This window comes from Talpa europaea (assembly GCF_964194135.1).
Source record: "Talpa europaea genome assembly, chromosome: 4".
Lineage (NCBI taxonomy): Eukaryota > Metazoa > Chordata > Mammalia > Eulipotyphla > Talpidae > Talpa > Talpa europaea.
In genome coordinates this window covers 127,606,852-127,632,471 of record NC_140070.1, presented here as the reverse complement: position 1 = coordinate 127,632,471, position 25,620 = coordinate 127,606,852, and the positions used below count along the sequence as shown (strand labels likewise).

General features: G+C 40.4%; 1 protein-coding gene across 1 annotated transcript in view; it reads right to left on the bottom strand.

Moving 5' to 3' along the window:
• Positions 1 to 19,311, bottom strand: part of LOC311170359 (multidrug resistance-associated protein 1-like) — a gene marked incomplete at both ends in the record, with an annotated part of 110,365 nt that extends 91,054 nt beyond the window's left edge. Inside the window, 8 exon segments of the mRNA XM_084232725.1 lie at positions 406 to 496; positions 5,227 to 5,328; positions 5,330 to 5,506; positions 5,508 to 5,529; positions 8,167 to 8,267; positions 13,432 to 13,504; positions 15,804 to 15,966; positions 19,216 to 19,311. Coding sequence (XP_084088851.1) covers positions 406 to 496; positions 5,227 to 5,328; positions 5,330 to 5,506; positions 5,508 to 5,529; positions 8,167 to 8,267; positions 13,432 to 13,504; positions 15,804 to 15,966; positions 19,216 to 19,311 — 825 coding nt within the window.
• Positions 19,312 to 25,620: the final 6,309 nt, after the last annotated feature.

Below are 25,620 nucleotides of genomic sequence, written 5' to 3'. Positions count from 1 at the left end.
GGGTATAGGCTAGAGGTAGGGGTGTAAAGGGTGAGAGGATTCACCAGAGACAGAGTGAGGAACAGAATAGGTGGATCTACAGAGATACACTGCTGAGGGGAGCAACAGGGGAAGACAGGAGAGGTCTGCTGAGCCATGTGGGTCAGCTCCCTAGCTGGGGATCGAACTCATTTGAACTCATGCATCAGTGGCTACTGATAGCTTCATAGTGCTGAGACTTAACCCCTTGTGCCACCAGGGAGGCCCTATTTATTTTTCTTAATAATAATAAGAATGATCTTAATGTGCTCCAGGGAAAAAGGGAGGGAGAAGGTATGAGTAGGAGGGTTGGAGGCAAGTGGGACAGAAAGCACTGAAGATCTTCCAGGAATGTCAGAGAGATATGGAGTCCTCTTTTACTCTTACTGAAATCAGCAGAAGGGACACAAAGGACACTACTGTGCCCTTGGATGGAATTCCAAAGTAATCCAGTCCATTGAAGGATTTAGAGCTTTCACTTAAGCATAAGACAACTAGAGATCACACATTCATGCTTATAAAAATATTTACTATCTATCCTTTTTATACCTAGATTCTTATGTAATAGTTATAGGCAATAATAGGGAGCCTAATCCAACCTAGATGATTGGAGTTAGAAAGACTGGATCTGCAGCAGTCATTAGGATAAATAGGCTAGATTTAGAAGGAAGATGGGAAGAGACTATTTGATATCCCTGAATGAAATATAAAGAAATGAAAGCTCTTAGTGAGATAAACAGCACTTTTATAAGCTTTGCTTGACCTGAGATTAAACTGGGTTTGAAGCTTTTTTGGTTTTATTGCTTGTGGATGAAATGGCGGATGACATGTAGGTGTGAAGGAAGAAGTTCAAGAGGTAGTTACACAGATGGCCAGCTCAGAGATGAAACTAGAAGCCAACAATAAGCAAAATATGCAAATTCTTAGAACAGCTTTAATGCATGTTGTTTCCCCATACTTCTGAAGACTGGTTTTTAAGCATATCTGTTTATGGATATAGCATATGATTAAGTGAGATTTTTTATGGTTAAAATTAAATGAGCAGTAAAAAATTTACTGATGAACTCCAAGGATTAAAGCTCTCTAATTTTATTCACTCTCTAATCACAAGGAGGGAGATGGGGCCATGTAGATATAAACTTCTCACTTAACAGATATATTGCAAAAAGATTAAAGGCAGGTTGACTTGCAGAAATGCATTTAAATTGTTCAGTGAGCATATGGAATGTTATTTCCATTGGTTAATGGAATGTGACAAGAAAAAGTTCTTTTCATTTCACTGCTATTAAAAGCAAATAAAACCAATCTTTCTGCATTAAAATTCTGAAGTTGAGCTTGGCAGAAACATTTTTGAGAGGGAGGAGAAAATATCCCCCACCCCGCAAATCTCCACCTGAATTTCAAAGATATCAGACAACAAAGAAGTGTCAGTTAACAATAAAGTCTGGGAATAAGGTGTAGTTAATCGCTCCGAACTCTTGAACTCCAAAACTCAATATTTTTCCTAGCTCTGTAAGGATGGTGCTGAAAAAATTTATGATATCAGATACAGAGAATACTTACACCTTGAGAAGAACTCACCCCTAAGAAAACTAAGGGGAAGGGCAGTGTTTTCCCTTTTGCATGTTAAAAATAATATCAATTCCTTTTCATGCAACCCAGAAACTGCAGACTGGAAAGGTGCACATTGAGGGCCTCCCTTGTGGTGCAGGGATTAAAGTCCCACTGCTAACAAGCTGTAGACAATCACTGTGGCATGAGTTTGATCCCTGTGGGAGCTAACCCACATGGTGCAGCAGACCTCTCCTATGGTGCCCTCTGCTCCCCTCAGCAGTGCATCTCAGAAGATCTACCTGTTCTGCTCCCAATTCTGTCTCTGGTCAATCCTCTCACCCCCTGCACCTCTGGCCTACACCCCACTTCCTCTATGCATAAATAAAAAATAATATTAAAAAAACATTGCACACTGAAATTTTGTTGTATCTCATGATTCTATGGGTCAGAAATCTAGGCAAGTGTTAGCTGTGAAATTCTTTTGCTCTCTCTGGTGTTGGCTCGGGTTCTGGAGGTATTTAATTAATGGGCTCATTCAGAGGTCCAAAATGGATTCATTAACATGTCTGGCCATTACAGATTTTGTTGGAAGGTCCCTCCCCTTCTCTGTGCAGTTTGAGAGTCTCCCACCATGGTCCCTTCCACTCAGTCTTTTATATGGAGACTTAAAATGCAAAGGTAAGTATTCCAAGACACAGGGTGTCGGGACATGAGTCTCTTAAGACTTGGACCTGTTGTGCCCAAGTTCAGCAGACTCGGCAAGCATAGCCTCCAAGAACCCAAAGACAGCCAATGCAAACACAAAAGGGAGTTTATTACAGACCCGAGTCCAGGCTCATGGCACCTCCCAATGCAGCAGCAGGTATGGAGAGGCCCGGACAAAGGAAGCAAGGGATTTTTATAGGGTTAAATCATGCTGGCAGTTACTCATTGGCTACAAGGATGCGTTCTTCAACTTTGCCTGGCTATAATTCTAAGCTGACTGGCCTGGCCGAGATGCAGCGCCAGCCTTCAGCTTGGTGACCAGAGGCGAGGGTGGAGTGAGGGTCAAAACTATCTCTGGAATGCAGTCGTCATTTCCGGGACAGCAAAACCTAAAATTCTAAAATGTCAGTTACACACAAAATGACAAAGCAATGGCTAAGAATCCTTATGCCTTGTTCCACAACACCAGGATGATACTGAGGCGATGGGAGAAGCGCCCAGTCCTCCCTTCCAGGGTTTCTAGTGGCTCACAAGCCTATTGAAGGTGGGCAGGTGCATGTTCCCTAGAAAGAATTCTGTCTGAGGGATTGATAGAAAACTGAAGATTGGAACATGTGGTGGTGCTTTAAGCTAATTTCAGTGCTCCTGAGATGCATCTGCCCCTCCTCCACCCAGACTTCTTTGTCTTGCTAACCTACTGTAGCCTAAAGAACATGACTAGCTTCTGTGTTCCCAAGATACACATGGCCCTCTCCCATCTGGGCTTGGTAAGATGCTGGTCAGCTTCACTTCTATTCAGGCTGAAAGTTCCCTTAGTGTCATTCTGCCATCTGAGTCCTCAGCGCCAAGGCTATTCTGCTCATATTTGAACCTTAGGGGAAAGACCTTAAGCTGCCCACAAATCAATGAAATAATTGAGGGTTAAGGTAAACTGTAAGGTATATTAAAGAAAGGCTGAAGTGAAGTTAATGTGTTTAAGTATATATCATATTCTATGTATATAGAAATATGCCTTTGGCATGATTCAAAAGTCCAAAAATGTGAATTTTAAAAGAAAAAAAGTAATCTTCTTTACTTCAAATGTTCAGGAATATTGAAATGTATAAGTCAAACTAAATTAAGCAGAATTTAGTTTTTCATATTAATCAGATTGAAATAGACCAATATTTACAAGTAAAACTATTTCCCTAAATCATATGCAGTATTGTAAAACCAATCTTAACTTACTAAAAAGAGGTTACAGAAAAAAAGTAAAGAAAAAAAAAAAAAAAGAAAAAAAAAACCCAAACTCTATTGCATTTATGTTTATAACCAAAAATTACTCACTTTGCAAAAAAAAATCTTTATCACTTTAATAAAGACCTATAAAGTGCTATGCAACATGCAAAAGCAATCACCAATCATGGCTTTTCCTAGTGAATTAGATGGCTAATTCCCAATGAAGTGGATGCAGTTACAAATGACTGTTCTCTCAGATAAGAATAAGTTTGTTTTCCCCCATCTCTTACAATTTCCCCCTTATGTGACAGGTTTGCCTTCGTTATGCCCAGTCTCTCAGATAAGTATTAACAAGTTTGTCTTTCCCATATTTCTTGCACTTTCCCCCTTGTATGACAGGCTTGTCTTCTTGTCTTCCAAGGAAAAGGGAGTTAAACAGCAGTTGCTAAAAAAACCAAGCTGGCACCCACCTATCTCCCTGCAGACCCCTGCCCATCTCCCCCTTTTTTTTCCCTTTGTATAAATACCCCTGCACTCTGCCAAAGAGCAGGATGGTGGTCTTTTGAACATAAGTCTGCTGCCCTCATTTGTCGACAAATTAAGCCACTTTCCTTTTCTTTAAGCTGTTTTATTTTATTGGCTGAGGGACTCGGAGGCCGGCTTTTGGTATCAAAGTTGCATGATTCTTTCAATTAGTGTTAGTAGATATTTTCATCATTCTAGTTTATGATGAATTACAAAGTTACAAAAATGTCCAAATAAACCATACAGACTATTTATCCTCTAAAAATAATCAGAAATAGAAACTTGATTAGATGATACATATTAAATGTCACATATTAACAAAATATTTTTGTAGATAATGAACACATTTAGTGAGTTCATTATCAAGATTTGAATGTCAAATATACTCTCTTAAATCCAGTACATAACAAACATATGATATACAAAATATAGCAGTATTTTGTATATAATGAGTAAATATTTCTATTTATTGTTCATTATCAAGAAATGAGTATGTCAAATATACCCAGCTGACAAAAAAGATGCATAATAAACACTAACATAGTCAATTCATTTGCATAAAATACAAATAATAAGTGAGGGTAAACAGTCAGGTATTCCTACTCATATACAATCATATGAAAAGGGAATAATAAAAAAACTAGTGCAGTGATAATCAGCTTTCCTTTGGTGTCACAATCATGTATCTGCATTTTGTAAAATAAACCTGTAGGACAGTAAGGCTCAGAAACAACATATTTAGCCGCCAAAAAATGTTATTAACAAAAGAAACTAAGGCCTACTTATTCCATCATGAGGAACAAGCAATTCTTAAACATTTGCACTGGTTTCTTTCAGAAAATTTACTACTCCATTCTAATCACTACTGAGGGTTTCACACGAAAATCTGGGAGAGCATGGTGACTTACACAAAGTACTCAGGAAGTGACTTTTCACGGATAGCTTACTGCAGTTTCATCAACAGCACTAAACTAGAAGAACTCACGGTCTATTTTCTGTTGACCATGGGTCAAAAGTATCATTAATATTCAAATCTACTATTTTTATGTTTTTGTCACTCAAGATAAAAATTGAAAAGTAAATCAGATATCATATCATGATAAAGTTCAAAAAAGACAAGAAAGGCATGAAATTGGTCATTTAGTAGAATCCATTTTTTAAAGAGAAATAAGGTTAGTGTAGATAAATTTTATTTGAATGTTATACTAATATTTTTTCCTCTTACACTTCTGGAATGTCTGGTTATATTTGTTTCCTGTATTGTTTTCTGTGCTACTATCACTATCACTATTTTGGTTTTGCCTCTTTTTTGTTGGTCTGATAAAGGTCAGAGTCACTGGGTTGTTGGTAAGTCCATTCATAAGAGCTGGGTCCAGCCTCTTGATCTTGAACAGGATTTAGTGAAGAGGCCACAGATGTGCTATTAGGAAGTGGTGCTGTCATCTCATAGTAAGGCAGCTGCAGCACAGGATTAAATGTATGCCACTACAGGGAAAGAAAGACATTCATCTACCAAAAGAAACCCAAAACATTTTCAAAAAGTCAACAGTTTACATATATATAAAAACAACTCTGATCAGGGGCCTCCCTGTTGGCACAAGGGGTTAAGCACCACACTATGAAGCAGTCCACAGCCTCTGCAGCACAAGTTCGATGCCCGCCTGCCAGGGAGCTACCCACATGGCACCGCAGACTTTTCCTGTCTTGCCTGCTGCTCTCCTCAGCAGTGTCTTTCAGTCAGTCTGCCTATTCTGTTCCCCACTCTGTCTCTGGTGAATCCTCTCACACACACACACACACCCCCACCGCATCTCTGGCCTGTACCCCAGCTCTTGTATGCATAAATAAATAAATCTTAAAAAAAAATAACTCTGATCAAAGCAAACCATGTGGTAGTATAAGAAGGACAGTGACTTCATAGTGGGGACGTGGTAGATTTTTTAAATGGTTAACATAAAGATTCAAGGTCATGTATAGTTTACTACAATACAGATTAGTGTTGTCTTATAGAAATTAAATGCCAGTGGCATATACAGTTTTAAATCTTCTAGTAGCTAGAAAAATAAATAAGGTATTTTATTTATACCAAAATATTTCAGTCATTTTAACATGTAACCAATGAGACATTCTGCTTTTTTAAAAACATTATTAACTTTCAAAATCTGGTATGCATTTTATACTTACAGTAAATCTCAATTTGGAAGCTGAATTTCCATTGAAAGTAGCTAATTTGCATTTAGATGACATAAAATTTACAGTTGAAAATGTAGATTCACATACCTAAATTTTTTCAAGTATACTTAAAAAATTTTTCAATAACTGAAACAAGTATCTGTTTTTCAATTAAAATTAAAAATTAAAAACACTGCTCCTAAGTCTCACATGTGGCTAATGGTCACCATATGGTACAAAGCATTTGTTAATTAAGATAGACACTTCCCTGTTTTTATTTTTTTTTAAAAAGATTTATTTTTATTTATATAGAACTGGGGTACAGACCAGAGGCACGGGAGGGTGAGATAATTCACCAGAGACAAAGTGGGGAGAACAGGCAGACGGACTGTAAACACTGCAGAGGGGAGCAGCGGGTGAGTCAGGAGAGGTCTACTGTGCCATGTGGGTATCTCCCAGGCTGGCAGGGATTCAAACCCCTGCTGCAGAGGCTGCAAACAGCTTCACAGTGCAGCCCTCAATCCACTGCGCCACCGGGGAGAGGCCCTTCCCTGTTTTAAAATTAGCTTTTTTTTTTTTATTTATTTTATTTATTTTTTATTTTTTTATTATTTTTTTTATAGAGGCATGTTTTTATTTATTTGTTTGTTTGTTCGTTCGTTTTGTTTATACATGCACTGGGTACAGTTAGAAGCGCGGAAGGGTGAGAGAATTCACCAGAGCCAGAGCGGGGAGCAGAGCAGGCAGAAGGACCGAAGTACACTGCTGAGGGGAGCAGCGGGCGGCAGGAGAGGTCTGCGCGCCATGTGGGACCCTCCTCCGGTGGCCGGGGAGCAGCCGGGGATCGAACCGCCGCCGCAGAGGTCGCCGGCAGCTTTGCAACCCAGCGCTCAACCGCTGCGCCACCGGAGAGGCCCTTAAATTAGCTTTTAACACAAACTTATAACTATTCAAAGTAGATTAAAGATTTATAGTGATAACATGAGCTTGTGAGGGGTGTGTATGTATGTGTGTGTGTTTCTCCTTTCTCTTAATATTAAAAAATGCTAGGAAGATACTGACAATTTGACATCAGAACTCACTGTTTACTCAAATCTCATGACAACTAAGAAAAGATTTTTTTCCAAAAGTTAAATTATCAATTTCCTTAGGTAGGTCTATAAAATGATAATATTTATTTGAAAAATCTGAAGGTTATATGTGTATCAGATGTTTGCAAAAATGATACCCTGTGATTAGAATACCTGAGTTATAGTCCCACCTCTATCACTAACAAGCTGTGTATCTATTATTAAAATCCCTGACCCCAACTTTATTATGTAGAAGATGAGGAGTTGGAGGGAAGTTTTCTTAAGCTCCCCTTTAATCAAGACTATAATCATGATTTCCAGATCATTCAATTCTAAAAGGTATCTTTCAAAAGAGCCATATTTTATTTATTTACAGATTTATTTATTTATGCATATAAAAAACTAGGGTGTAGGCCAGAGGTGGTGGGGGTGAGGGGAGTCACCAGAGACAGAGTGGGGAACAGAACAGGCAGACTGACTGAAGTACACTGCTGAGGGGAGCAGCAGGCGAGGCAGGAGAGGTCTGCTGCATCATGTGAGTTGCTCCCTGGCGGGGATAGAACTCGTGTGGCAGAGGCTGTGGACAGCCTCATAGGCTGCATCCTAATTCCTTGCACCACCAGGGAGGGCCTCAAAATAGCCATTTAAATGAGAAGCCTCTACTTCACTTTTACTTGGGCCACAGCATCCCCTCTCTCCCATCCGTCCACTTCTATGGACCACTGGCTGTCGGCTGAGGTCAGTCTGTGATTTCCGAGAGGACTAGGTTAGGATGGATGTACCCTGGGGGACTGTGCTCAGGTCAGCTTCTGCCTTTATCCAGGCTTTTATTTGAGCACCAAGTCATTTTTATATTCTTCATAGTTTGTACCATGTTATAAGTTGAACCAAAGGCATATCAAACTTACCGTCTTCTGAAAGGAGAAGTAAACTTGAGGTAAAGCCGCATTGTTAAGTGGAAAGAACTGCATGGGAAAGGGATACCTGCCCACAACTTCTTCATTTCTTAGGGTAGGTAAAAGAGAAAGTAATATAAAGTTAAAATTCATATGCACAAATGTCCTTAAACAATATAGCTTTATATTATATATATATATACATATATTTAAAGATTTATTTATTCATGCATACAAGAACTGGGGTACAGGCCAGAGGTATGGAGGGTGAGGGGACTCACCAGAGACAGAGCAGGTAACAGAACAGGCAGACTGAAGAAATACACTGCTGAGGGGAGCAGTGGGTGAGTCAGGAGAGGTCTGCTGCACCATGTGGGTTGCTACCTAGGTGTAGATGGAACTCGTGCTGCAGTGGCTGCTGATAGCCTCATAGGTTGTGTCTTAACCCCTTGCACCCCATGCCTCTTTTTAAAGAGGCATGTATTTTTTATTAATTTATTTATTTATTTGTTTGTTTGTTTATTTATACATGCGCTGGGTACAGTCAGAAGCGGGAGGGTGAGAGAGTTCACCAGAGTCAGAGCGGGGAGCAGAGCAGGCAGAAGGACCGAAGTACACTGCTGAGGGGAGCAGTGGGCGGCAGGAGAGGTCTGCGCGCCATATGGGACCCTCCTCCAGTGGCCAGAGAGCAGCCGGGGATCGAACCAGCGCCACAGAGGCTGTGGGCAGCTTCGCAAACCAGCGCTCAACCACTGCACCACCAGGGAGGCCCCCCTACAGCTTTTTATATTTCAAATAAGATAAACTTCTCCAAGAGAGAAGTTAATATTAGTTTATTTTTTAAAGATTTATTTTTTTATGCATATAAAAGCTGCGGTACAGGCCAGAGCTGGGGTACAGGTGTGGGGGGTAAGAGGATTCACCAAAGACAGAGTGGGGAGCAGAACAGGCAGATCTACTGAAATACACTGCTAAGGGGAGCAGAGAGCAATACAGGAGAGGTCTGCTGCACCATGTGGGTCAGCTCACTGTCCGGGAACAAACTCTTGCTGCAGTAGCTGTGGATTGCTTCATAGTGCTGACGCTTAACCCCTTTCACCACCAGGGAGGTCCCAATATTTGTTTACTTTAAACATACATAATTAATTATAGAGATAATGTTATTTAATCACATATTGAAATCTCAATATTTAGAGTCTCATTTGGCTTTGTGATAGGAAAGTATGAAACAATATTATATTGGACAAAGAACAGTTAGCTATGAAGAGAGCAAAGCAAGTTATTAATAATCACCCAGGGTACATTCAATCTTGTACAGATGCAAAAAGTGAAAGTTAGAAAAATTTCCTCAATTCATTTTCAAAGATCTCTGTGATGCTTATGAAAATTATGTTCTTTCTAAATGGACTGCTGATGTTAAATTGAACACACATGCAAGAGAAGCCCATGGAAGAGTGAATTTCCATAAGGAAGACAGTAGACAGGTATCTGTTGTATTAAAGTAAATTGGATAAGTAAGAAATCAGAAATCACTGAATTCTTTTTTTTTCTTTTTTTTTTTAAAGATTTATTTTTATTTATACAAGAGCTGGGGTACAGGCAGGAGTCGCAGAAGGGTGAGAGGATTCACCAGAGACAGAGTGGGGAAAAGAACAGGCAGACTGATGAAATACATTGCTGAGGGTAGCAGCGGGCAAGACAGGGGAGGTCTGCCTCGCCATGTGGGATTCTCCCTGGCCGGCCTGTAATTGATCCGGGGCTGCAGAGGCTGCGGACAGCTTCACAGCATAGCGCTCAACCCGCTGCGCCACCGGGGAGGCCCAGAAATCACTGAATTCTTGATCAACTGGGTTAATAAGAGAATGGGAAGTAGGATATGAAGGATAAGAGTTTTCAGTGATAAGACAGGAAAAATATAACAGCCTGATTATGAGACAGTATTCAGGGAGACCAGGACATGTATGTGGAATAAATGATGGAGAACAAAATGTACAATGAGGTTACAATGTGGGGAAGATATGACTTCAGTAGCAGAAGTGGTGAGATTTGCAATATTATGAAAACAGATGTAGATTTTCTAAATCTCTGTCTTATGTGAATTTCAGAGCATGTACAGTTATCTTTGAAGAGGAATCAGATATAAATGGGGAGTGGTTATAAACTGAATTATGTCTGTACCCAATACCTCAAAATATGACCGTATTTGGAAAAAGAGCTGTTGCAGATGTAATTAGTTAAGAGGAGGTCGCATTCAGGTAGGAATGGCTCCTCATTTGGTAAAATTGGTGTTCTTAAAAGAGGACATTTGGAGACAGACAGACACACAGGGAGAAGACCACATGAAGATGAAAGCAGAGATCTGGGTGAATTTCTACAAGCCAAGGGATATCAAAGATCACCCACAGACCATGAGGAGGTAGGGGACAGGCATGGGGTATATTCTTCCTCATCACCCATTGAAGGAAGTAACCTAACCCGCTGATACTTGATCTTGGACTTCTGACTTCTGGAACTGTGAGACAATAGTGTGTGGTACTTTGTTATAGCAACCCTATTAAAAAATACCAGAATTATTCATTAATAACAACAAGTAAAACTGGCAGTAAGGAGCACAAAAATCCATTTCCAAGAAGCACCAGTGAAAGGCTAGGCTATTAATAGGCACTGTTTTTCTCTGTACACATCTTGTAGGACACGGATTATCTATTCCTCCTTTATAAAGTAACAAATGCCAGGGCCTCCCCTGGTGGTGCAGCAGTTGAGCGCTGGGCGGAGAAGCTGCCCACAGCCTCTGCAGCAGCAGTTTGATCCCCAGCCACTGGCGAGGGTGCCACATGGCACAACAGACCTCTCCTGCAGTGCCCGCTGCTCCCCTCAGCAGTGTATTTTGTCAGTCTGCCTGTTCTGTTCCCTGCTCTGTCTCTAGTGAATTCTCTCACCCTCCCACGCTTCTGACTGTACCCAGTGCTTGCATAAATAAATAAATAAATAAAACCTTAAAAAAAAAATAAAGTAACAAATGCCAGAAGAATAAATTATTATCAATGAAGTGTAGCATTATGGAATACACACAATTCTTATTTTCAACACTAGCCTGTGAGATGATTTTAAAAACATACCCAGAGAATACAAGAGTTATACTCACATCCGCTAGTGTTTTTCTAGTGTTTCCTCTCTATCCCAAATCCTAGCAGTATATTCTCTGCACCTAACTTCTGAGGAAAAAGGGTTTACTTTTCCACTCAAAGATGAGGGGAAGCGCATAACATGCTGCTCTTTTTCTCATTGTACCAAGGTGGTAAATCACTCCCTCTTTTTGCTAACATTCCCTGAAAGTATTCACTGAATTCTGGTTATGGATCCACTATTTCAAATACCTTGGATTTATTATAAAATGAATTTCTCATTATAAATTTTTTAGATACTATCATCACTTTTGAGATGGGTTGCAGAGTAGTGAAATAACTTGTCCAAAGTCATACTGTTAGTAAAGTAGCAAAAGTAGGATTCAAATTCAGGTCATCTTATTTCAGCACCTCCTTTCTTACCTTCTCCTTTCACTATAAAAATGCTGGGGAGAATGAAGATGTGGAGCACACTGAGTTTTATTTGGAGTATGATACTTTTCGTAAAGAGAAACCTGGGTAATTACCAGTCGCAAGAGCCACTCTAGGCCTCAGAGGGCTGATATAACTAACAGGGAGAGAAGGCCCAGCTTTTCAGTTTATTTGAGTATATTCAGTTCTGCTATAGAAGACAAGATAACAAACAGAATGGCTGAAACTCGTAAGACACGCTCAGAGTAGACTTTAGGCAAGCTAATAATGTATGAGATAACAATGAAATTGTGTTAGGGGTAGACTGGGAGACAAAGACATATACAGAAATATATGATAGAAAGTAAATGAGTCATGGGCCTCCCTGGTGGCACAAGGGGTTAAGTCTCAGCACTATGAAGCTAGCAGCAGCCATTGCAGCATGAATTCGATTCCTGTCCAAGGAGCTGACCCACATGGCACAGCAGACCTCTCCTGTCTAGCCCACTGCTCCCCTCAGCAGTGTATTTCAATCAATCTGCCTGTTCTGCTCCCCACTCTGTCTCTTATTAATACTCTCACCCTTCTCCCCCAGCAGTGCTGGACTATACCCCAGCTCTTGTATGCATAAATAAAATAAATCTTAAAGAAAAAAAGAAAGTAAATGAGTCATCCTGTAAAGAATGCCGCAGATAGATTGATTCAATAGGAATATGATGTAACAAATAAAAGTGTTATTCCTACATAGAAAGGAAAGGAAATCTAAGTCCTGATCACACCCTCTCTGGGCTAACAGTTATGCTTACTTTCTTGGCTTTGCTCTGCTTAAGAAACTCAGATAAAACTTGCGGGCATCTAGCTGTGGCCAGGTGTTATCTCCTCCTATGTCTCAGAGGAAGTAAATGAGTGAAATCCAGAAACTTCCCATCAGAGTGGATGCTCTTACTAGTCTCAAGCCTCAACTCTGGTCCTCATAACCACACTGTCAGTGGGGGAGGCTGATACAGCTGCCAGAGAGTAAAAGGACATGCAAATATTAGTATAACTAGAACTCAGCTTATGTGGGCCTTTTAGTCACTTCCATGCTATCCTAAGGGATCTCCCTTCTCCAGTATCTTTCCTTTTTCTTTTCATTCTGTCTTTTACATTGGTTTAACCCATGTTTTGATTTGAACATCTTGTTTGGGTTACAGAGCCTTCCTGTTCATGACCTTTGAGTTAGCTGGCTTGATAGTGTGTGTATGCAAAGTTTTAGAGTATTTGGAAAATTACCTTAGAGAAGTTCTAAAACATAGTGAAATATATAATAGAATGGCTTAATGCCAGGAGGTTTAATTTCAAACCTAGAACTACCATTTTTTAATGTTTGTGGCTTTGGAAGTTAGTTAACTTCTGTATTTCTATTTATTCAAATATTAAAAATGGATTAATAGTTATCTCTAATATCTATCACACCCAGACCTTTGATGCTGAAATGATTTAACAGCTATCACAAGCACATAGTAAATACAAATAACACTATAGGAGTGAATCTCATCTACTGCTAAAAATACTGATTGAACTATAAGTTAAAAGCTTTTTTTTTCATTTATCATGTATTCAGAAAAATGAATTCTTAATTTTTTCCTATGTTTAAGTGGTAAGATTTTACAATAGTTTAGAATATATAAAAAACTCTCATGACACAAGAACATATTTACTCGTTTAACCTTCAAGAAAGCAATTTTTTTTTATTACCTGTAACTCTGTGAATTTATCTTAATGCAGCTCTGAAAACTTTGGTTAGCTGGTTCAGGAGAGTGAGAACTCCCTGTAAAAGTAACAGAATGACACATTACTTCATGGTATAATTTTTTGGAGATTATTCATTAATATTAATATTAATATTAAAACATAAAAAACACTAAAAGGATATAGTATTGATTAAATGCCATATACACATAAGATACATGGATAGGTCTTCGATCTCTCCAGTGATATTTATATTATAGAAATATAGGGGCCTCCCTGGTGGCAGAGGGGTTGGGTCTCAGCACTTTCACTATGATGGCCTGGGTTCGATCCCTGGTCCGGGAGGTGGCTCACATATGGTGAGGAGGACCTCTCCTGTCTCTCCCACTGCTCCCCTTAGCTGTGTATTTCAGTGGGTCCACCTGTTCTGCTCCTCACTCTGTTACTGATGGATCCTCTCACCCCCTGCTCCTCAAGCCTCTCCCCCAGTTCTTGTATGCATAAATAAATTAAAAAATTATAGTTATATATATATATATAGTTGTAAGATTATAATGTGAGGTAGCTATATTAGTATAAATGATTGAATTATAGTTAAGTTTCGTCCAAACCAATGGCTCTACAAGAGCATTATATTGACAGACCATAAAAGATACAGAGTTATGTTTGGTCTACATACCTGTCAACTAAATATGGCAAATAATTTGCCTCCCATATAAGACATGGATTCTCCAAACTGTACTGACAAAAGCCAATAAAACCTGACACAAGACTCAGGGTGGCTGACTAGAGAGATGAGTCAGAACATAATGACTGGTCCATTCTACCTGCCAGTATGAGTCAACTGACAGTCCTTGAGAGTATGATATAGTCCGTTTTCTTTGCAAAGACAATAAAAAAATGAGAGAGAGAGAAATGCAAAGCAAAAACTTTTCCTTTGCAATAAAATATTATATTGGTCTCTTATTTGTTTGCTTTTAATATACCAAGAAGAATAAAAAGCAAACAAATATGTGAGACTCTGGTAAGTTTGAATCATTTAGTGGAGGGAGGCAACAGAATGCAAACATTGTAACATCAGCATAAGCACTGCCTCTGTCAGTCCTTATCAAAGATGGTCAGTTCTTGATATGTGCAGAAGACATTTGAGGCCACTTTCTCCATGGCTATTAAGAGCTACTCTGCAAATGCCTTTGGTCAGTTCTCTTAGAGAGCCCGAAGTCCAGGACATTCTATAAACTGCCTTCCCCAAGAGAAAGACAAAGCATGCATCTTGTCTTCCAAATTGTTAAGTATTTGATACTGTACATTAAAGATGACAAGAAGACCAGCAAACTGTCTTGCTGTATAAAAGCTAGAATGTGTGTCCCCACTTGATTCATGTATTTTTTATACAAAAACTGAGGTACAGGTCAGAAGCACAGGAGGGTGAGAGAATCCACCAGAGACAGAGCAGGGAACAGAACACTCCTGAGGGGAGCAGCGGGTGAGACAGGAGAGATTCACCGTGCCATGTGGGAATCTCCATGGCCTGTGGGGAATCGAACCAGCACTGCAGAGGCTGCGGACAGCTGCATAGCGTGGCACTCAACCCGCTGCGTCACCGGGGAGGCCCCCTGATTCATATATATTTTTAAAGATTTATTTATTTATGCATACAAGAACTGGGGTGTATGCCAGAGTTTCAGGGCAGGTGAGAGGAGTCACTAGAGATAGAGTGGGGAGCTAAACAGGCAGATCTACCGAAATACACTGCTGAGAGGAACAGCGGGTGAGACAGGGGAGGTCTGCTGTGCCATGTGGGTAGCTCCCTAGCCTGGGATCGAACTCGTGCTGCAGTGGCTGGCAATAGCTAGATATCACTCTGTCTTTATTTTTTTTTTAATAAAGATTTATTTATTTATTTATACAAGCACTGGGTACAGTCAGAAGTGAGGGAAGGTGAGAGAATTCACCAGAGCCAGAGTGGGGAACAGAACAGGCAGACTGACAAAGTACACTGCTGAGGGGAACAGGTGGGCGTGGCAGGAGAGGTCTGCGCGCCATGTGGGACCCTCACCATTGGTCGGGGATCGAACTGGCGCTGCAGAGGCTGCGGGCAGCTTCGCAGTCCAGCACTCAACCGCCTATGCCACCAGGGAGGCCCCATTTTAAATTTTAACACAGAAGAGATGCTACAGAGTTGGCAATGTAATTGGCAATAGAAATTGTATAGCATTGTAAATATCTGCATATGTTCTGACCAAAACGGTACTTTTCTGGTCTTAGGCTACATACAAAAATGTACACTAGATACACACAAAACTAACTGCTTACATGTCTGAGAAACACACCAACAAGAAAGCATGCTTGGAAGAGTCACCAGTGACAGAACCTACCAAATCGATACTGCACATAAATTGGTCTTCCGTATAAACGAATTCCATTCAGCAAAGCTATGGCATAAGACACGGATTCTGGGTGTTTAAAGCAGACAAATCCAAAAGACTTCGGCTTTCCTTCTCTGTCTTTGCATATAGTCACTTTGGTTAATGGCCCGGCCTATAAGAAACTTTAAAGTTATTTTCTCATAAATCTAAGGATTACTTTACACTCAGATATATCAAGTATATTCACTTTAGACTAAAATAAATCTGCTAAGGTAACATAGCTGCTAATAATGTATTTTTATAAGAAAAAATATCACACTTTCTTGGGATTTTCTGGCTCATCAAAAAAACGTCATAATGTTATGGACATGAAATTTTAAACACTAGCACCAACTCTTAAAGCAATTTTGAGAACACTTACATCTAAGATTAAATTACTACTTTGTTTCCATACATATGAGTAATGTATAAGTAAAAAAATAATTGAAAAAAAATCCACTGTTGGTTGAATTATAAAAAAAAGTAACATCATATTGCAGTATATTTTTTCTATCAATAAGATAAAAAAATATTGACAAAAGAAACTTAATTTACCTTATATTCTGAGCTAATAATCCCACTTGGGAAATATTCCCAAAGAAAAAATATTTTAGCATGCTTAGTTAGGCCTTTTGAGTAGGTATATTATTTAGAAGAGTGAAAAATTAGAAAGGTTCTAAATATTACAGCTACAGAATATAATACCATAGTATTTTATTAAATGGCGTAAAATAACATAAATTAAAAATATTCAAATTGTATCAATAGTAAGACCTATAATTAGCTTTACGATGTGACAAAGCATTACAAAGAAACACAGATTGCAAAAAAAAACCTGTCAATTACTACTTCGAAAAATTATATCCACCATGCTAATGATCAAAGAAGGCACTCACAAAGATAAACAACCGAGATTTAATGGCGAAAGGTTCATACTTAATTAATTGTACTTTAATGACTGATTGCTTTTCTTTATAGAGCTGGATAAATATATTAACAAATTGCTTTTAATCTAAAGAAAATTAATTATCATCTTTAAAATCAAGTTTTTCTCTTAAAATACCCTGGCTTTCCCAGTGACTAGCACATTCTCCCTCCTGGTTTCAAGGACTACCTCATCAACACATTGATTTTTCCTATTCATGCCTCTATCATGGAAACAAGTCTTCTAGTGACCTCTGTGTGATTGTACTTCCAATTGAACACATTTGAAGCTGAATTCACTGTTTTCCCCTGAAAATCTCTATTCCAATATTCCTTAGTTAAAACTACAAAAATCTTAAAATTTATTTTCTTAAATCAAAGGGTAATCAGAAACTTGTAAAAGGATAGCATACACTAATAAAGCCAATTTTAGTCAGTGCTTTTTCCACTACTGATGCATATGTGAAATCACAAAGGGATGGAATATATTCAAGTCTTAAATTTTACAAATTCAAAGTATGCTGTATCATTTTTAAAAATAAAAATTTAACAAGAGAACTTTCTGTTGTGCCCACGTCGACCAGTGCAGCCCCCAAGGACACAGACAACCGATGCATGGGCACAAAGGAGTTTAATACGGGCTCGAGACCGGGCCCTCGACACGCACCGATGCAACGGCAGAGGTCGAGAGCCCCGAACAGAGGACGCTGGGATATCTTATAGGGTCGCAAGTGGCGGGAACTTTGAAAGAAGCTGGCAATTATTCATTGGCTACTACAAAGGCATTTTGGCGCGCGCGGTTACAGTTTCAAACTGATTGGACGGTTAGAGATGCTGTCCCATTTATGGACAGGACTGCCCTCATTGGCGGCTGGGGTGGTCTGCTTTTTCGTCACCAAGTGGAGTGAGGGTTGTGACTGCTGAAACTATCTCCGGAATGCGGCAGGACAAGGACTAACATATCAAGGTGGAGGATATACAAAATGGCGAAACCTCAGCTAAGCTTGGTTCCACACTTTCTTGTAGCAACAATCACATCATTATATTCTTTTTAAACCAGAATGAAGCACGTAACTTTGCAGTCATCAGGATTTGCTAGGTTTTTGACTTTTTAGTAAATACCTCACTTTAGCAAATCCTTCCAGAATATAGAAAGACATAGACACAAGGGACTATGGGGATGGTGCACAGGGGAATTGGTGGTGAAAATTCTATGGAGACTACACTTGAAAAAAAAAGCAAACATTGTACAAAAGTGAACAATGATATAAAATATATAATTTATTAATTATCATTAATAAATTATTAAAAACAAATTATTAAAAAAGCAAACACACACAAACAAAGGCAGGACTTCTCAAAAACCAAATAAAAGTCCTCTTCAGTTTCATTCAGTCCTAGAAACTTAGCTCTGCTATTGTCTGATTTGGAACTTGCTCTTATTTTAATAGGCGAAGTCACTCTGTCTTGATTTCTCTTGACATTAGTTTTAGTAGTATTACTAATAGTAATAATGGTACTATTAGTAGTAGTAACAGCAGGAAATACATAGTAAGTTCCATGTTTAGTTTTAACTATTTTACCAGGATTAGTTAATTTAATCCTCACGACGACATCATATTGTAGATATTATTACTCCCCTTGGACATTTGAGGAAACTTGAGGCATTGAGCTATTCATTTACTTGCTGACATCAGAGCTCACACTCTATAGTAATTCTGCTATAAATGTGTTCTCTCCCATTTGTAGATTACCCTAAATCAAGCTAATAATTTGAAATAGTCCCTTTTAGAAAGACCATAGATTGTCTCTTAATTTGTATGGTTAGCACCTTACTTAATGATTCATAAGTAATTCTGCATCACCGAACGGTTAGAGGAGTGGCTGAACGAAGGTATCTCTTTAGCAAGTGACACCTAGCAGTACCTGACAGGTGAGTGCTCATAGAAGATCCAGTGCCTAAAAGTTTCCAGAAAGTCCTTTTGATATGAAAACAGGGGACTAGTAGGGAATCAAGTGACCGCAGTTCAGATTTGGCTTCTCAAATCTCATTTATGTGCTGGAGCAAAAAACACCTGCCACAGAAAGGGCTTGGGGGAGTTAAGTAATGAATAGGAAACTATTTCAATATCTCATTTCCTGTGATGAGTGGCCTGAGAGTGTCTATTGTCCGAAGGAAGCCGGTGATAGGGCGGTTTTCTTTTGGCTTCAGCACACCCAGGGCCAAGCAGCTTCCAAAAAGCCCTTACTCAGGGTTGGGGGTTGGGGGCTGCCCAGCCCAGGACACCGCAGCGAAGATGGGGGTGGGGTGCACATTGCCACTTCACCAGCCAGTCGCTCACCTGGAGGCAGGTGAGCTAAGGAGGAACTAACTTAAAGCCAAGGCGTAGGAGGGGAGGGGGCTCCAGTGATCCAAGTGCGCCCCGCCACTCCGCCGGCCCTTCCCCAACCACTGTACCTGAAGGAACAGCTCGTAAAGGATCTCTTCCCGCACACGGGCCTCGAGATTTCCCACAAACACCGTCCTGTCGGCCTCTTCCTGGTCTGGGAACATCCCTCCGGTCTCCTCTCGAGGATGGAGGAGGCACCTAGGTCCCGCCCCTTCTCCTGGTTTTGGGGCGCTGTCCGGGGAGGGGGCGGGGCCAGCGGCCAAAGTACGCGCTCCAGGGGCGGGGCGAGGCTGCGGGGCCCCGCTCGGTGCGGGAATCCCTAGGTGCGCGCCTGCCCCACAGTGATAGGACTGGAGCCCTAGGAGGGTGAAAAAACCAAAGATTGGGTGCAAGGGCCATCCCTCTCCTGGAGGTGTCCTTCACTTCCAAGCCAGTCGCTCAGCCAGGCCTTCCCTCTCGTGGAGGGACATTATTAATTGATTTTGGATGTTGTCAACTAACATTTTATTTTATTTATTTGTAAAGTGTATTTATTTATGCATACAAGAGCTGGGGTACAGGCCAGAGATGCAGGGGGTGAGAGGACTCACCAGAGACAGAGTGGGGAATAGAACAGGCAGACTGAAACACACTGCTGAGGGGAGCAGCAGGTGACAGGAGAAGTCTGCTTCGCCATGAGGGTTTCTCCCTGGCCGCCCTGGGATAGAATTCGTGCTGCAGAGGCTGCAGATTGCTTCATGGTGCAGTGCTTCACCTTTGCGCCAGGGAGGCCCGCAACTAACATTTTAAACTGAATTTCTGTAGAAATAATTTAAGACAGTACTTGTGTTACAGAAGTTCCCAGGCTGCAAAAGAGCAACTTCTTTGTTTCCAGACATTAAATAAATAAGTCATTAGGAGTTTTTTGGGGGGAAGACTTTATTTATGTATGCAAGAACTGGGGTGTAGGCCAGAGGTATGGGGGGTGAGAGGATTCACCAGACACAGTGGGGAGCAGAACAGGTGGATCTACCAAAATACACTGCTAGGCAGGAGAGGTCTGTTGTGCCATGTGGGTTAGCCCCACTTAAGATTCATGCAGCAGTGGTTGGCAATAGTTTGATAGTGCTGAGACTTAATCACTGCACCACCAGGCAGGCCCTAAGTCATTAGGATTTTAAAATTATTTTCTTCATAAAATAATTTTTGAAAGAATGACTGGACACATGCATGGACATGGATCCAATAGAATACTGGAATTAAAGTTTAGGAAGCGCTCCTTAGAGGCCTCTGAAAATAACCACAGAGGTTTTGGTCACAACCAAGAGGCATTTGAACTTAGAAAACAGCTTATACTAAGAAGCAGTAGCAAATTTTGTGGTAGAAGCCAGAATTCTTGAAATATGGCTCCTGGGTCTTTGTGGTAGGATCCAATGTTTGTATTTTATAACAAAGGTGTACTTTATACTGTATTCCAGGGTAAAGAGTTGATTCTTACTTTAGGAAGATTTTGAAAACTAAAAAAGTAATTTTTAAAAAGAAAGAAAAAAACTTACTTACTCCGAATGTCAGCACTTTGATAAACCAGTTGTCAATGGTGAAGTTCACTTCCTTTCTGAAGATACCATAGTCTACATAGAACCCTGAAATCATCCTGTAAATATACAAGTAATTGGGACACATTTTGGCCATTAGTTTGGGCATGACAATAATTCATTTTGAATTGAGGAGGCATGCTTTTACTTGCTCTGTGAACCAAAAAAAAAAATCATCTTTTCTTTTTTTTTAATAATAAATTTTATTTTTATATTCCCCATACAATTGCAGCCCCCGCATTCTGACCGCCCCCCCCCAAAAAAATCATCTTTTCTAATGAAAGCAACACATCTTTGCAACCCTGATATCTGATGAATTCTGACATTATTTAATTTTATGACTTTAGTTAGTTTCATTTTTGGAATTCAGGTTCTATTTCCGAAGGAATGAAGTGGACTTAAATAACTACTTTATTTAATAGGTATTTTCTGGGTGATTATAGTTTCCAGGCATTGTCTTTAATTCATGGGAAATAATGGTTAAGTGTGAATGAACATCAGCCTATTAATAAAGCTTATAGCATAATGGGAGCTACAGATTTTCTACACTTATAAATGCAAAATAACGTGCCAGTGACTTCAGTGGTCACCTTTCCTCTGATAGATGGTATCTGTCAGGAGACAGACCTTTCCTGTCTCCACCTTTTCTTTCTTTCCACTCTTATCAAAATTGTTGTAGTAAGGGCCTCCCTGGTGGCCTAAGGGTTAAGTCTCAACATTATCAAACTATCGCCAGTCACTGCAGCAAGAAGAGTTCAATCCCTTGCCAGGGAGTTAACCCACCTATGGTACAGCAGACCTCTCCTGTCTCTCCTCCTGCTCCCCTTGGCAGTGTATTTCATTCCATCTGCCTTTTCTGCTCCCCACTCTGTCTCTGGTGAATTCCCTCTCCCTCCTCCCCTCCCATACCCCAGTTCTTGTATGCATAAATAAAATAAATCTTTTTAAAAATTGTTATAGAAACATAGGAGGGAGTTAAGGAAACTAGCCCATGGTAGACATGTAACAAATACAGTCGATTGAAATGAATGGATACTGGCAAGTCTTTATTCAGTGTAGATCTCTCTTTTTTTAAAAAAAGATTTCTTTATTTATACATACCAGAACTGGCATGTATACGTATATGTTTCTTGTTTCATCTTAAAATTCATCCTCTATAAAACATTCCTTCTACAATTCTTTTAAATTCTCTTGTAATAAAGATAAAGCTCCAAAAAAATTAAAGATATAGCGCCATCTACTGGGAAAAATATTTAATGACAACCCTTTGTGGATCTAGAAATATTTCTGAGTATTAGCAAAACTATGAAAATAGTACACAAACACACACACACACACACACAGCAGACACACACACATAGCAGACACACACAGGATGCCTCTGCTTTTTTTCAAATCAAATAGAATCCAAAGGTAGTCAGAGTTTTTGCAAGATCTGCTCTTTTCCTTAGATTAGGACTATAAAATATAAATATATTTGTGTTTAAAATATAAATACATAACAATCAGCATTTTAAGCTCATTACCACCTTAAGCTCTATTTTCTTATCAAATGCAACCTTAAAAATGAAAGGTCCATGGAGGAGGCCGGAATGCAAAAACCTACCAGGAAGCCCACCTGGGGGCAGGAATGCGGATACCTGCCTGGAGGACTCAGACAATGAGCCTCCCCCTTCCCCCACGAGTCTCTTCTCAAACAAAGAACCTCTACCTGCCCCAGGAACCTTTTGGCGCCCTACAAACTTTTCCCGCCGTATGAACCTGTGGAACCAAGCATAAGTATTCTTAGCCATTGCTTTGTGTAACTGCCATTTTAGAATTTTGGATTTTGCTGGGAAAACACTGCATTCCAGAGATAGTTTGGACCCTCACTCCACCCTTACTCTCCGGTCACCAATGAGGGCGAACTTGCTGTAATTGGAGCTGCAGGTTGGAGCTGCATCTTGGCCTGGCCAGTCAGCTTAGAATGATAGCTGGGCAAAGTTGGAGAATGCATCCTTGTAGCCTATGAGTAACTGCCAGCATAATTTAACCTTATTAAAAGACCCCTGCTTCCTTTGTTCGGGGCTCTCGGTATCTGCCACTGCGTTGGTAGGTTCTGTGAACCCAGACTCGAGTCTGAAATAAACTCCCTTTTGTGTTTGTGATACCGGAATTGTCAGGTCTAGTCTCCCAGGCAGGAACGGATTCCAGGCTGCAGGGCAGCGCTGAGCCCCAGCCGCTAGACCCCCCCACGGGTTGGTGTCTCACGAAGCCGCAGCAGGAACTTCGCAGACGCTCAGGCAAGCAAGCAAGCAAAGGCAGGTTTGTTTAGAAGAAAAAGTTTATTGAGGAGAAAAAGAGCAGAAATAAAGTGGGACTCCCAGGCCAGGGAACCAGGCCTGGGAGGGGCAAGGAAGCCCAAGTAGAGTCGTGTCTTAGGGAATATATACCTTTTTTTCCCTCATTATTCTAAAACTTCACCAGTCTCTTTGTGATTGGTTAGTTTTCGCCTGTCTCACTTAATTTGCTACTGAGTGGGGATCTTCGCATTCCTTATCTAACAGCTTTCTCTTTCCCCATTAGTTGCATCTTTAAATTTATGGCCCAGTCTTCTGGATGGACATCCCTGCATTGAAGTTAAACAGCTGCCCTTCTAATGTGACCATAAATTAAACCACTCTCCATTTCTCCAATCTCCGCCTCCCTTTACCACCTGAAGGAAACCAGGACCAGCGTTAACAATGTTGTCCTTGGTCCTGGCATGTTTGTTTTTCCTAATGGAATGGGTTACTTTCCCTTGCTTGTCCTTATCTCTGAAGCCTCCCTAAATTTTTCAGAGGTCCCCTCCTGCACTATCCCTAAAACTGCCTAATAACCCTAGCTTGCCCTGTCTCATTCCCCCCTTTTACAAATGGAGCCCTAACTGCAGTTAGGGAAAAGGGAGGTAGGTCTGATCAATGACTGCTTCCTGCTGAGAGTGGGCGACGTGGGGAGACAGTTAGGGTTCCACAGTAGGATGACGATTTAAGGGACCCCGGAAGATGGATCGTGGAGACGTCATTTTGGGTTTTATTTGCAGGACCATTTGGAGCTTGATGGCCTCCAGGCGAGCGGAGATGATTCCGAGGAGAGTATTAAGGATGCAGGGCCCAAACAAAAGAACAATAAAGAGAATTAGTAAGGGAAAGAGAAAAGGGAGTAGCCAGGACAGAAGTTGTCCTTTTATAGAAGCAAAGATTGCTTGTGTTCAGCTAAGCCCTTGCCCTGTTTGTTTTTTTGAGATCATCCACAATTTGTATATTTTTTTTTTTAGTATTTTTAAATTTTCTTTTACCTCATGAGAAGTATTTATTTAAAAGCAACATGTTTTATTTAAGAGGGCACAAACTCCTTTAACTTTAGCCATCAGCAGGTCTAGGGTTCTGCGATTTTATATTACCACTAAGACTAGAGATTTTAAGGAGCAATGTTGGGCTAGTGCCCTAAACACTTGGAGGTGTTGTAGCCAAAATGACAGAATGAGTGAGACCTAGGACTTCAGTACCACTTTATGTTTAGTAGCAGCAGCTAGGAGAGCCAAGGTGGCTGTGGAGGCTGCTAGTTTGGAATTTAGTTACAATTTTCTCCATCTTAATAGTTAGGAAAACAAAACTAAAAATGTATAAACAAATAGCCTTGTAGCCAGCAAGGTAGCAGTGTTGTAAAGTATTCTGGCTCAGGCTGGCCAATTGTACTAGTGAGGGGGGACAATTGACCAGTAGGTCAGTCAAAAGAATTGGAGTAAGGCAGAGTAAGTGGCCCCTTAATTACCAAAAAGGTGAATTTTATGTCTGCCACTTTTAGGGTCACCCGAGGCTTGTCCATATAAACAGTAAACAGGGGAGTTTCTCTCACCTCTGGGCTTCTTCAGAGATCTTCTCCTGCACCCGGTTCTTCATAGTCAGAGGCAGCTGATGGTCAAGCCTGTCCTCCCATCCTGGCCCGTTGTTTGGGCTGGCCCCTCCCTCTCTGGAGAGTGGGACAGTCCCTTTTTAGTGCCCTGTGTGATGGCACAGAAGGCATGGCCCTGGGGACAGCTTTTTGCAGCTGAGGTGTCCTGGTTGCAGGCAGTGGAAGTAAGCTGGCAGCCCATTAAGAGGTTGAGGTCTCAAATGCCCTAGGGCGCATGGGGCCTTGGGTGAGTTTGAGGTGGCAGGGTACTAACAATGGCAACTGCCATTGACTGGCCCTTCTCTTGCCTTCCTCTCTCTTTCTTTTTAGTCTAGTTTGTCCCCTCCATATTACTATAGGCCTTGAAGGCCATGTTTAAAAGTGTTGAAAGAATTTTAGGCCCTTGATTTAGTCTCTGGAGTGTGCACCTGATGTCAGAGCAAGGCTGACTAATGAAGGAGACAGAGACCGTTAAATTGTTTGTCCTTTTTAGGGTCTAGATTAGTATACCTTTTTATAGCCTCAGTAAATTTAGCTTGAAATGACTGGCTTATTAGGTTTTAAGAAGCCTTATGTGCTTCTGAATAATTTTATTTGTTTACATTTATGTTGAAAAGGTGAAACAATTTTATGAGAATACTTTCTATGAGGTATCAATATACCCAAATTGACTCAGTTTGTTTTCACAACCAGAAACAATTTTATATATCAAAATAACTAAAGCCTGGTGCCACACAGGTGCACAACTGACACTTAAGTTAACCAAAATATTTCATGGCAAGTCACTTGAGAACACAAAAGTTTTCTGTCAAAAATCCCTCACTCAGACCTTTAACACTTTCCTTTGCCTTTTTTTCTTTCTTTTAAAACACAAGCGCACTGTACTTTACTTGTATCCAGAATTATCACACCTTAGTTCCCAATCTCTGCATTGCAAGACACCACAATAGCCGTTACACTATCATCTCTTCAGACTACACAACTTAC